Source organism: Dipodomys merriami, unplaced genomic scaffold, assembly GCF_024711535.1.
Source record: "Dipodomys merriami isolate MVZ:Mamm:240054 unplaced genomic scaffold, mDipMer1.0.p SCAF_15, whole genome shotgun sequence".
Classification (NCBI taxonomy): Eukaryota; Metazoa; Chordata; class Mammalia; order Rodentia; family Heteromyidae; genus Dipodomys; species Dipodomys merriami.
In genome coordinates this window covers 24350732-24364426 of record NW_027202826.1, presented here as the reverse complement: position 1 = coordinate 24364426, position 13695 = coordinate 24350732, and the positions used below count along the sequence as shown (strand labels likewise).

The following is a 13695-nucleotide window of genomic DNA, read 5'->3' as shown; positions in this document are numbered from 1 at the left end:
CTGGAGGTAGAGCACCCACCTAGTAACTCAGTACCATCAAAGAAAAAAAATGTGGCTGGGAATGTGGCTCAGTGGTAGACTGCTTGCCTAGCACGCATGAAGCCCTGGATTTGGTTCCTCAGCACCACATAAACAGAAAAAGCCTGAAGTGGCACTGTGGCTCCAGTGGTAGAGTGCTAGCCTTGAACACAGAGTGACTCGGGGATAGTGCCCAGACCTTGAGTTCAAGCCCCACAAATGACAAAAAGATAAAAGAAAAGAAAAAAGAAGGTCAAAGGTCCTGAGAAGAAATTGGCCTCCCGTATTGAAATAGAGCTCAGGATTTTACTGGGCAAAGAATTGCTTTTGTGAAGAAGACAAACTCTGAGCTCTGGTTGCCTGCAGTCTTGCCAGCCACTTGTGAGCTGGGTTAACTTGGACAAGTTAGCAAACCTCTCTGTTTATTGTCTCATTTGTAAAATGAAGAAAAGCATGAATCTTACTCATCAGGCTGTGGTGATGATGAAAACATTGCCTAACACTCCGTAAATCCCAGGTATTCTATTGCTTTCCCACTTGGTGTGTGATGCTGTGATGTAATCTCACATTGGTATACAATTGCATAGAGAACACAGGCAGAAAGCAACTAATAATTTAGGAGAACAACTAGAACACTTTCCAATCTGCCAGCCCAGGAGAGGCCCAGAGAGAGGGAGAGCCCCTGTCACATCCTGACAGGTGAGTGCAAGAAAGCCAGAGTTGCTATATTCTGGGTGTAGGAGGCAGGAAGGAAGGTGGTAGGGCTGCTTAGAACAACAGCGGGAAACAGGCAATTTCTCTCTCTCAGGTACAGAGGATGGATCCATCGATGCCTGCAAAGGAGACTCCGGAGGCCCCTTAGTCTGCATGGATGCCAACAACGTGACTTACGTTTGGGGCATTGTGAGCTGGGGTGAAAACTGTGGGAAGCCAGAGTTCCCAGGAGTTTACACCAAGGTGGCCAATTATTTCGACTGGATTAGCTATCATGTAGGAAGATCTCTGATTTCTCAGTACAATGTCTGAAATGGTGACCTCCGTCTTCCTACCCTCCTTCGCGCAGTTCCATTTGGATGGGAATAAAGCTGCATAATTAATACAGAAAATGAGGCAGAGCTTACAGCCTATTGACATTTCGCTGTGTAATTCCCGAATAAAATACTTTGGCTAAGCATGTTAGATTTTGTTGTTGTTATCACTGTTTGGTTGAGGTTTTGTTCGGTGCTGGAGACTGAACCCAGCCTACATGCTCAATACCCTCAGCCTAGGGTTTCTGTCAGAAAGCTAGATTGCCTAACCCTTCTTCACACATTGTGGCCGGGGTGACAAAATATATATGCACAAATACACACATCCCTAGTTTTTTTAAAACAAAGTACTAAAATAGGTATTTATGGCTCTCGTACAGTTCCTGGGGTTTGAACTGAAGGGTCTGGGCACCTGTTCCTGACCTTCTCTTTGCTCTAAACTAGCTATCTACCATTGGAGCCACAGCTCTACTTCCAGCTTTCTGGGTAGTTAATTGGAGATTTTAAATACGAGTCTCATTGACCGCCCAACCCGGGCTGGCTTTGAACCGTGATCTCCAGATCTCAGTCTCCTGAGTAGTTAGGATTACAGGTGTGAGCCACCAGCTCCCAGGCCGGGCTCGCTTACGTCCAAGGCGTGGCTCCAGAGGTGTGGTCACGTGGGCAACGCGGCCGCGGCGCGCTGGCGTTCCGCCCCGCCCTCTCCGCTCGCCCCGCCCCTCTCCGCTCGCCCCGCCCCGGGCCTCCCCAGCTGCGCACGCGCCGTCCTCTGCTCCGGTGAGCACGCTGGTGGCGTCGCACACCTCCCCTCCAGTCAGTGAAGGCAGCGCGGGGCCGCCAGCTCGCCCGCCCAGAAGGCGCGGGCATGGAGCCCGCTGCGGTTGCGCCCGGGGCCCACGCCGCTGCGTAGGGCTCGGCGAGGGCGAGCGGTGAGCGGCGGGCCCGGCCGCGCGGATGGCCCGGTCCCCGCGGCCCGCACTCGTGGTCCTCCTGCTGGTCCTGACGGCGGCCGTCGGGGGTCAGGAGCCGGAGCCCGAGCAGAGCCCGGACTGGCGGGCCACGCTGAAGACCATCCGCAACGGCATCCACCGGATCGACACCTACCTGAACGCCGCCCTCGACCTGCTGGGGGGCGAGGACGGGCTCTGCCAGTACAAGTGCAGCGACGGTGAGGACGCGGGGGGTCGCGCGGGGTCGCGCAGGGGCGGGGCCGACCTTGACGCCGCCCTCTGCGTGGGGCAGGCCCAGAACGGATCCCGGCACTCCGAGGGGGGCGGGTCCTCCGGGCTCCGCTGCTTGTCAGCTGCTTTATTTCATTCTTAATTATCATCATCATCATCATCATTATTATCATCATCATCATTATTATTATCATCGTCATTGTTATTATTATCATCATTATTGTTATTATTATTATTGCAATTGCACAAAGTTGCCCAAGGCCGGACTGATGTAAGAACCCTGAGAACAGACTGATTTTTAACTCTGTTTTTGCGCTGGCAAACGAGTCAGATAAACATGCCATGCTGATGGAGGATTTATGTAGTTGTTACAAAGGGGATGCGCAAAGGGGTTCCAGGTACACGAACTAGGTGAAGAGTTCACGTCTTGTGGGACTGTGTTACCCCTTCCCGCACTCTCTTGCCCTTCTGTCCCCACCCCCAAGTTGTGTCGTTTGTTTTCCACAGAGTGTCTCGTGAGTGCCCCTGCTGCATCTGTTCACTCTTCGTCCTGCTAATGGAGAAATTTTAAGTCAGGCGTCCTCTTACTAGCTTCCCGGAGGATGGGCATTAAAAGCTTTTTTTTTTTTTTTTTCCTGCAAAGCTGTGGAAAAAAATCAGTTGCGACCTTTGTACAGATTCCTCATGTACTCCACTGTTGAGAGAAGTGTAAGGGATTAATGAGAGTTCTGATAACTTGTAGAAAATCGTCCATCAAGGCTTGATAGTTTTCTTACCTTGGATATCACTGATCCCTGTTACTCATTTTTGGTCCACATTAATATATATGTGTATATATATATATATATATATATATATATATATATATATATATATAATTATTCACTTAAGGCTTTCATGTTTTAAAGCTTTGACTCAACATTCTTGTTTGGGGAAATTATGGTGGTGATAAAGTCAGTATTTCAAGGCCGAGAGTTTGGGAATGTATAAGCAGTTGAGGTTCTTTGAATGCTTAAGTGTTTTAAGAGTTCAGAAAAGAACTTGGGCTACTGTTTGGAAACATGTTAAGTTGGTACTTGGGAAATCATGTTTCCAGTAAGATTAGCCAAGATCTGAGCTAGTTAATGCCAGGAACTCCTTCCACGTCAAACTGTGATGCCACTTGTTGCCTGTAATTCCCTAAGTTATCGAGTCATTTCTAGTTTTCTGTTACTGAAGACATGGGTTGTATCTAGGATGCCTGCTAATTCTAAAGCAGGTGCTAAGCTAAAGTTAATTAGTTCTAAATGTTTCCACCATTGTGTATCAGGAAAGATGGCTTTGTTCTTGTGGAGCTTGTAAGAAGTAAATGAATAATTTAGGAATTAGATAGTAGTCTTTCCTGAGGTAACAGAGTTTTACTTAGTCATTATGCAAATATTAGTGTTCCATCCACGGGTCCGCTATTGCTCTACTAATTGGGAGATCCATCAATGAAAAAAACAGACAAAATCCCTGACATGGAGCTGATGTTCTTGTTGGGGAGAACCCATGAGCAAAGCAGTAAACAATTAAAATGCACTGAGTATGGACTGTATTCAGAGCTCTTAGTAAGCGGGTGAGTGAGAATCACTTGGAAAACAAAGACTGGTGGGCATAATGTTCAGGAGAGTATTTGAGAAGAACCTGAAAATGGGAAGGATGACATTGATTATCTGGGGAAATGTGTTCCAGACAGAGGAAGGGGCAATGCCTAGGACCTCAGAAAGAGCCTACAAGGTTGACTGAAGGTTGTGTCATGAGCCACAGGGAAGCTGCAGCTGCTATTTACAGAGATAGGGAGGACTTGGACAGAGGAGTCTTTATAAACTTAGCTATGAGTAAAGTGTCTTTGAAGTTGAGTGCATACTATTCTTATTCAATGACTGTTCTACATTTTCCTTTTACTTCATCTGGTTTCATCTTCCACCAACCCCAGATCTAATACAATTTGCCATGGTGCGGGGGGGGGGGGGGGGAGGGGGAGTCTATTTGGAGTTTAGAACAAGTTCTACAGTACAAAAAACACAAATGAACAGGAAGATTATTTGAAAGTGAAAGAGTCATGAAAGGAAAGTAGTGAGAGTCTACATTTGGAGAGGGGTCTCAAAGAGGAGCCCGATAAAGTCCACATCAGAGCTGTGCACTGATTGCTTGATGGCTTGTGTGTGCTCCCCCCTGGCTCTTTTCATTGGTTGAGCTGGCACCTAGGGCCTAGGTACCATGTTTTCAGTGAATGTAGTTCAGAGCCACCGTGTTGATAATTCCAACAAAGCAAAACATATCTATTCTTTTAATTACCATCACTTGAGACATCTTCCTGGAACAATGTTGCAAAATCTTCACCATGCTAGTGACCAAAGCAGAACCAAACAGAAGCAGACAAAACCCAGATCTAGAGGAGTACAGGGATTCCCAGAAGATGCTCTGTGTTCATTCAGCAAATCTTGCTTTACCCAAGGGCCTGGCATTATGGAGACCTGCTTCCTTACTTTTGGCCCTTGTCTGTTGGGTAAGAAAAAGGCTTTAGTAAAATGATTTAAGGAATGAAGTATGATGTTTTCCATTTATTCTTGACCTTTTTCTCCATGACAGCAGAGAATATTTGAACAAGAAAGCCTTTCAATTTCTCTTGAAAAATAGAAAACAAAATAGGCTTACAGTTTTAGAATTCGAAGTACGTTGTTAATTCATTCAGTGCCGTAAACTTTAAAGTATACTATAACAAGGTATTATACTAATGAAGCTAGGGATCAAGAGAGTTAGGGAGGGGAATGGAGGCAGGGTGCACAAGTCCAGGTAAAAGATCTTGGTGGTTTTATTAAGTCGGGAGCAACAGAGGGCCTGAGAAGTGTTTGAATTTAGATAGATTTTTGAAGGAAGAGCCACTAAACTTGCATATGGAAATAGATTGTGAGTAGGGCCAAAAAGAAAAAAATGGTGCCAGTGTTTTTAGCCTGATCAAGTAGAAGGACAGACTTGGGGTATTTAGGAAAGATGAGGATGTGTTTGAGAACTTTGGAGAATGGCTGAGTAGAGGCCCTGTTGAAGAAGAGACGATTACTGCAGTCATATCCTCAAATAAATGAGTCATGGCTTAAATCAATTACCTCAAATTCTTCCCCTCTTCTAATTGTTTTTCCCCATGGTGTAATTTCTTAGGTGCTCATTACGTGCTAGGCATCTTCTAGGTGGGCTAAAGTTCCATCCTCATAGGAACTGTTACACTCATGTGGTCAGGACACACTGGAAAGAAAAGGAAAGCCAATAAAGTGAAGGAGGAAGGGAGGAGTGCTATTTCACATGGGGCAAGCTTGGAGGACCTCTCTAAGGCATTACACTTGAGGAAACCCAAAACCAGTACTCACAACTATTTTGCGACTTATCCTAAGGAGCCAAATTACCAACACTTATATTGCATCGTATGCTATCCAGTGTTTCACCCACAGCAGGTACAGGATCTTTATCACTCAGTTTTGCCAACTTCCTTCAAGACAAGTATAAGCCCCAGCCCTGTTAGAGACAGCTCCTTCCTCCATCCTCACACCTCCATGTTCATTTTGCCTAGCCCTTATCTGTACTGTCTCTTTTCCTCTTTGTTCTTCAGTCTAGGTATGTCTGCCGACTTGTTCTTCCTCTCTTACTTTGTTTCTGATCATTTTCCCATTTAATAATAATCTTACAAAGGAGAAAATGGCTCCAGTATTAATATACTTAGATACATATGCACAAGTTATCACCACCTACTATTCTACTATTCACCTGTCAGAAAGCTTTGTTACAGACATGATATCAAGGCCTCTTTCGTTCAATGCAAAGGGAAGGAAAGACATAAGTATTGCAGTTGTATTAACATTGAGGGAAATAGCTTCCTGGTAACAAAGTAAGTAGACACCCCTCTGCCTTTAAACTCTAGGACCTTATTAGTTAGTTGTCTGATGTCATCTGCAGTGGTCATCTGATGGTGCCAGAAGTCTATAGATCGGCAGGTGAACAGGAAAGGGAGTACATATAGGACCACATAAGACAAGTAGTGTCATTTCCACTAATAGACAACATACATCTTTCTCCAATTTCCAGACAATGTTTTAGATGATACATTTCTAAATGTGAAACATTGTCTAGTTGTTAACCTGAGAGATAGAGTAAATACTCTAATTTTTCTTGTTTGCAGAAAGCATTTTTTAATATATATTTTTTTATTGTAAAAAGATACTGTACAGAGAGGTTACAGTTGCATGAGTAAGGTAATGAGTACATTTCCTATCAAGCATTGTTACCCCCTCCTTTGTTTTTCCCCTACCATCCCTTCCCTCCCCACCTCCACAATTCCTTCCCCCCACCCAAAGTTTGTAAAGGTCGTTTTCAACATAGTGTCTTGTACATCTCATTGTTACAATGGGTCAACCTGTATCCTTATTTCAGCTTTTTGTTATTTCCCTTTCCCTCCTCAAATAGAAAAATGTATATACAAGATGCAGGGCACTGGAATCAAATACAGTGAAAACAGGGGTTATACCATGGGGGAGGAACATACAAGAGAAACAAAAGAATCATATAGTGCATTATAAGTACATTAAAAACAACAGCATGAAAGATAAAACCTCTTATGTCCCTATCTTGGGGTTCATTTCACTTAGCATCATCTTATATGTGTCATATGTACATAGCTTTTGACTTTTAATGCTTGTCCTAGACATTTACTAGTTATTGCAGATAAGGGAAACTATGATTTATTTTATGATTAGTGTAGAGTAGTTTTACAAAGCACTTTTTGAACACACTAGTGCATTGTACTTTTTTGAGAAGAACAGTTTGACTTATTGTTTAATACACATAAACTATATAGTTAAAAACCCAGACAAAAGACAGCTTTCTAGAAGGAAACTACAATGGATTCCCCAAGAGTATAAATCTGATTTAGCCTCTCCTTGTGATGGATTTCAGTATGATTTGTCCCCTCCAAATGTCATGTTGCAATGTAAGCCCCATCAGTAGATGCAGTATTATGAGTGGGACTTTAAAAGATGCTTAGCCATCTTTCCTCATGAGCGGATCCACTTCTGCAAGAGGGAATCTTCTATAAGTCACTGGCTCAAATGGCTCAAGTGCCTGCCAGCAAGCATGAAGCCCCAGCACCACCATCAGACCCCCCCCCCAAGAAAAGTTTGGTTCAATCAGACACGTCTGTCTCTTACTATGTGATGTGGTCTGCACCACCTCAGGATGCTGCCAGCAAGAAGGCCAGCACCAGATCCTGCATCAGGGCTGTGAACTATCTGACCTTTGTGGCACACCTCTGTGATCTAAACTGCTCAGGCGGCAGAGATTGGGAGGATTGTAGCTTGAAGCCAGTCAGACAAAAAGTTAGCAAAGCCCCATTTCAATCAATAAGCTAATTGCAGGACATGCCTTTCATCTCAGTGATGCAGGAGATACAGATAGGAAAGGATTGTGGGGCTGGGAAGGTGGCTCAGTGGTAGAGTGCTTGCCTTGCATGCATGAGGCCCTGGGTTCGATTCCTCAGCACCACATAAGCAGAAAAAAAAAAAAAAAAAGCTGAAAGTGGCGCTGTAGCTCAAGTGGTAGAACACTGGCCTTGAGTTGGAGAGCTGAGAGACAGCGCCCAGACTGAGTTCAGGCCCCATTACTGACCAAAAAAAAAAAAAAAAGGATTGTGCAGCCAGCCCCTCCTATTAAATAACTAAAGCAAAAATGGACTAGGGGCATGGCTCTGGTGCAGGGCTACCTTCTTCTAGGCAAGGGTTCTAATGTGGCAGGCCAAGAAGTGTAGTTTCTCATGATGCTTTCAAGGGACATATAAACCTGACAAACCTTGATTCAGGTAAGATCACATAACTGCCTAAGTGGTCTAGCCAAGGGGTTAGCCATGGCTGCTCAGAGAGGGCACCCAAGGCCACTTCTGTGGGCCTTTGAATGTAAGAAGCCACATAATAAATAAGTGCTCTGCCCCCCCCCCCCCACTTTCCACTAGCTGTTTGTGAAAAGTCACCTGGAGTGGGGGGCGGAATAAGCAGCCCTGTATATCATCACTGAATGGCTCCAGTCTTCCTTAGCTCAAAGGTTTGTGTGCAGTGGAGCGTTTGCAACAGGTTGGGAAGATACAGTTCATGCCTGAGAGATTAAACCTATAGTCTTTGGGAGTTGGAAATTACAGGACAGCAGCCTGGATTTATTGCTCCTACATATGGACCCAACTGGCATGTACCTTTGAAATCGACAGTGGTCCAGAACAAGCTTCTGTATGTTTTAGACATACAAAATAATTATTAACATACTGTGCATGTACATGTAAGTGCCCTTTTGTAAAGGAGCCATATTCTTCATAGGAGAAATAAAAACGAGACAGACTTAGCATTCTTAATGTTCATTAGACTAAAGACATAATACTTTTTTTTTTTTTTTTGTCAGTCATGGGGCTTGAACTCTGGGCTTGGGCGCTGTCCCTGCACTTTTCAGCTCAAGGCAAGCACTCTACTGCTTGAGCCACAGCACCACTTCTGGTTTTCTGAGTGGTTTATTGGAGATAAGAGTCTCACAGATTTTCCTGCCAGGCTGGCTTTGAACTGTGATCCTCAAATCTCAGCTTCCTGAGTAGCTAGGCGTGAGCCACCGCCTTCTGGCTAAAGACATATACTTTTATGTCAGCATCCAACTAAATATTTCCAGGGCTAGCCTGGTATATTGTAGACCTTTGTAAGCATGTATTTTATTTCTGTTCTTTGAGAATTATATATTTATGTTTTATAGAACCCATTTGTGTTTTATAGGATCGAAGCCTTTTCCACGCTACGGATATAAACCATCCCCACCAAATGGATGTGGTTCTCCATTGTTTGGCGTTCATGTAAATATTGCTTTTTATTTAATAAGCTTTATGACTGATAAGCTATGTAATACTTTTAATAATGTAAGACTTAATGTATTACCAAGTTCACAAGTAATTTTCCTTGTGGTAAGAGTGATCGGATTCATTTTTTTTTGGCAAAATATTTAAATTATAGCAAAACTATAGAATTTTTTTTTATCTTGTTGGTTGGTGTCAGTACAATTTAAATTACATTTCCTAATGTTGTTAATCGAACTTAGAAGTATAAGGTACAAAAATAATACTATTTAGAAAGGGGACAGGGTAGATAATGCAAATTTCTATATTGAAACAAGGCTTCATGGGGTCCAAGTGTGGTTATTGTTGGGGATGGAACCTAAACCCGTAATTGTGCAGGGAAAACATTGATGAAAATGATTTCCATGCAAGGGCTTATGAGTAATTTAAAATAACTATAAGTTATAGATAATACAGAAATAGCACCTTTGGGGTACGGATAAGTACTTAAAATTTCAAAAACCTGATGTGACTTGTAATTTATATCTCTTGTATACTTTATAGAAAGTGCATTTTATTAAAGGAAAGAGTACAGAATATCACAAAAAAAATCAAGAAATACTAAAAAAAAATGTATTTGCTTAGCTACCTGAGGAAATTTTAATTTCTTGGCCTTATGCCTTAGCTGTGCACTGGTGGCTCATACCTGTAATCCTAGCTACTCAGGAGGCTGAGATCTGAGGATCATGGTTTAAAGCCAGCCCGGCAGGAAAGTCCATGAGACTCTTCTCTCCAATTAACCACCAGAAAACCAGAAGTGGCTCATGTGGTAGAGCTGAAGAACTCAGGGACAGCACCCAGGCCCAGAGTTCAAAACCCACAACTGATAAAAAAAAAAAAAAAAAAAGAAAAAGAAAAACTGTGCCTTGAGGTTTGGGCAGTTGGAAGTATGTTTGTTCCTGGCAGATGTGTGACTAAACTAACACTACAAAACAGGGAGCATGAGGCAGGTGAGGTAGGGCAGGGTGGGTGTGGCTACTGTCATGGGTATATAACGGGGATGGATAACACAAAGCATTTGTGGGCAGGAATGGGCTTTTGAATGGCCTGGGCATCCGCCATTGCCATTCATTTCTATTAAGTCTATCTGGATACAGCAGTTAAGCAAAGGGGCTTTGCACATTGCTGGCAGTAATCCATCCAATTGCTCCCGGCAGCTCAACATTGGCATCCCCTCCCTGACAAAGTGCTGCAACCAGCATGACCGGTGCTACGAGACCTGTGGCAAAAGCAAGAATGACTGTGATGAGGAGTTCCAGTATTGCCTTGCCAAGATCTGCCGAGACGTGCAAAAAACACTAGGGCTGGCTCAACACGTTCAGGGTACGGACTGGCCGGCTGGGGACGGCTGGTGTGTGTCATGGTTTAGTGTAGGATTTAGCCATAGAACTTGTGCGCATTTGTTAACTATACCCATACAGCCTCTTCAATCTCCTGATATGAGGAGCTTGGTTTTATAATCCGAGTTTCTATGTGGTCAGAGAAAACTTGGAGGAAAGTTGTCTGAGACATCTATCTGTGCCCTGGAATATGTCCGCAACTGTTCAGAGGCTGACGCTCAAAACCTGGACTCCAGTTGACTTAGTCCATTTAGGCTGCTGTGACAAACTGCAATAGGTATAAAATCAAGCCATCACTCCATACTCGTCATTCCCAGTGATACAGGGAAGTACAAATGAGAGAATCACAGTCCACACCGGAGTAGACATAAAGTGAGGCCCTATCTAGAAAAGCACCAGTATGAAGAAGGGGTAGCAGAGTGGTTCAAGTGGTAGACTGCCTGCCTAGTGAGTATGAGTCCCTGAGTTTAATCCCAGAACCCCAAGAATAAAAGAAATGGTAAGAAGTTGAAAAATACTACCAGAAATCAAACTTGAGTGGGGTTGGGAATGAAGCTTAGTGTGGAGTACTTGCCTGGCATATATGAAACCCTGTGTTCAATTCCTCAGTACCACATAAACAGAAAAAGCCAGAAGTGGTGCTGTGGCTCAAGTGGTCAAGTGCTAGCCTTGAGCAAAAGAAGCTCAGGGACAGTGCCCAGGCCTGAGTTCAAGCTCCAGAATGGGCACAAAAAAAGAAAAAAAGGAAATCAAACTTGATTTCTGTGATGGCTCATTGCCAAGTCAAAAGTAGATACTGTTCAAGGGGAAAAAAAAAACAGATTCCATTTACTTTAAGCATCTTACATGTGATCACTTTTTAGAAGCCATTGACAACAATAACATTGAGGATCTGTGTTTGTGTGTGTGTGTTTGTGCTGGTACTGGGGCTTAAACTCAGGGGCCCCTGGGTGCTGTCCCTAAATTTTTCTGTTAAAGTCTAAAACTACCACTTGAGCCACACCTCCACATCCAGCTTTTTGATGGTTAATTGGGAATTAGAGTTTCACTGGACTTTGCTTCCCTGGGTAGGCTCAAATCTTGATCAGATCTGTCTCCTCAGTAACTGGCGTAACAAGTGTGAACCCAGCTTCTGAGGTTTTGTTTTTTACACTTGATTTATTCTGCACAGAAAATACCTTCCCAGAGTTGAGGATGTAACTCATTGTAGGCCATGTGCTTCCTTGGCAGCTTGTGAGACAACGGTGGAGCTCCTGTTCGACAGTGTTATCCATTTAGGCTGTAAACCATACCTGGACAGCCAGCGAGCTGCATGCAGATGTCGCTATGAAGAGAAAACTGATCTGTGACGAAGATCTGATGGTTGGGACACACGAGCATGGGAGAGTAGAACCTTTGCCAAAGAACTGACGTTTTTCACTGTCAGTACAAGCTGCCTTACCTTTGTGGAGTTGTCACTTCTAGACCTTACAAAACTGCACGCAAAACCTCAACACAAAAAGTATGGTGACGAGGCTCCGCCCTCCCAGGTGTCCTCTCGACTTTGCCACCTCCCCATTTCTTTGCCAAGCTCAGAAACAGGTATAGAAGCGTATAGAACTCAGTTTTCATAACCATATTAGTAAAAGCAAATGAGATCGAAATATACAATGTTTCCTAAGGTTTATTCAATGTTGCCTTATTTGAAAATACAGGAAAAATCTTCACTTAGGAGGTATTACTTATTTACTATGAAATTTTGAATGTACATTAGGCCTCAAAGGAGCGGACACTTCTTTTCCCTCTATTTTAGTTACATATAGTTATATGTTGTCTTTGGTAGCACAGACATAAAGACATGCTAGTTACCAGGTCAGGGGTTCTATGCCTGTGTCTCCCTGAAGATACGACGAACCATTGCAGATATCCTCAGGGACGGAGCCAGATTGCGGAAGCTCTGTGGTGCAGCAGAAGGCGGTGTGAGCAGGGTTCAGAAGTGCAGCACCTCGGGTCTGCGTGCCCCTCTCCACAGGGGTCACATTCTGCTGGAACCTTTGCCTGACTCAGGGAAAAGACAGACTTAATGAGAGAAGGGAAGACTTGCTGGCCCTCCCACATCAGAGTACATTTGCTGTGTGCTTTGGTGTTTATTCCCTAGCACCTGTTTTGTACTGTAGATTCTGGGGTATTCTTTTTTTTTTTTTTTTTTTCTTTGTTGGTCATGGGGACTGAACTCTGGGCCTGGGTGTTGTCCCTCAGCTCTTCACCTCAAGGCGAGCGCGCTACCACTTGAGCCACACAGTGCCATTTCTGGCTTTTCCTGCTTATGTGGTGCTGAGAAATCCAATGCAGAGCCTCATGCATGCAAGGCAAGCACTCTACCACTGAGCTACCTTCACAGTCCTCTGGGGTATTTCTTAAAAGACTTCCACCAGGCGCTGGTGGCTCATGCCTGTAATCCTAGCTACACTCAGGAGACTGAGATCTGAGGAACACAGTTCAAAACCAGCCTGGGCAGGGAAGTCTATGAGACTCTTATCTCCAATTAACCACCAGAAGTGGCACACACACACACACACACACACACACACACACATAATCGGTCTTCACACACACACACACACAATCGGTCTTCATATTTTTTTCCAAGTCTGACTGTAGAGAGGGTTTTATTTGGCTGACAGTTTAGTAGTTTCAGTCTATGGTCAATCACATGGTTCTATCCATTGTTTCTGAGTCTGTGGTAAGGCAGGACTCACTTAAAAGCAGACTGCAGGCAGAGATAGATAGAGAGGGCCCTAGACAAAATACATCCTGGATAAGATCTTTCCTGCAACTAAGTCACACCTTCAGTAGTTTTCACCACTACCAATCTATTCAGTTATGAATTTATTACTGATTAACTCCTAGATGAGATTAGTTTAGTCACCTCTCAGTAGCGCCACCTGCTGGGGACAAGACTTCAAGATTGGTTTGTGGAAGATGTTACATATCCAAACTAGAACATACATTTTTCTTAAGTGTCAGAATCACAGAAATTTTATGTCTTTACAATTTCTAATAAGGAAAAACATTATAAAATGGAGTCAATACTGAACACTGACCAAAGTTAACTTTTCTAATCATTTATGAACTTATTTTTATTAACTATATCTCATTCCCAAGATAGGTAACAAGATTTTCAATACTAGTGACTATTCAGATACAGGAAGAACTGAGCTATC

The 13695-nt window shown here is 43.6% G+C and overlaps 2 protein-coding genes across 3 annotated transcripts in view; both read left to right on the top strand.

Moving 5' to 3' along the window:
* Positions 1–1197, top strand: part of Cfi (complement factor I) — a 33844-nt gene extending 32647 nt beyond the window's left edge. For both annotated transcript variants that reach the window (XM_070022452.1, XM_070022451.1), the window contains one exon: positions 827–1197. In XM_070022452.1, coding sequence (XP_069878553.1) covers positions 827–1044 — 218 coding nt within the window. In that variant the 3' untranslated portion in view covers positions 1045–1197. The remainder of the gene's footprint in view (positions 1–826) is intronic.
* Positions 1198–1832: 635 nt separating this feature from the next.
* Pla2g12a (phospholipase A2 group XIIA) lies at positions 1833–12158 on the top strand. Its single transcript, XM_070022453.1, has 4 exons — positions 1833–2214; positions 9037–9113; positions 10310–10475; positions 11723–12158. Exons 1-4 carry the CDS (start codon positions 2001–2003, stop codon positions 11839–11841), a joined length of 576 nt encoding a protein of 191 aa, XP_069878554.1. The 5' UTR covers positions 1833–2000; the 3' UTR covers positions 11842–12158.
* Positions 12159–13695: the final 1537 nt, after the last annotated feature.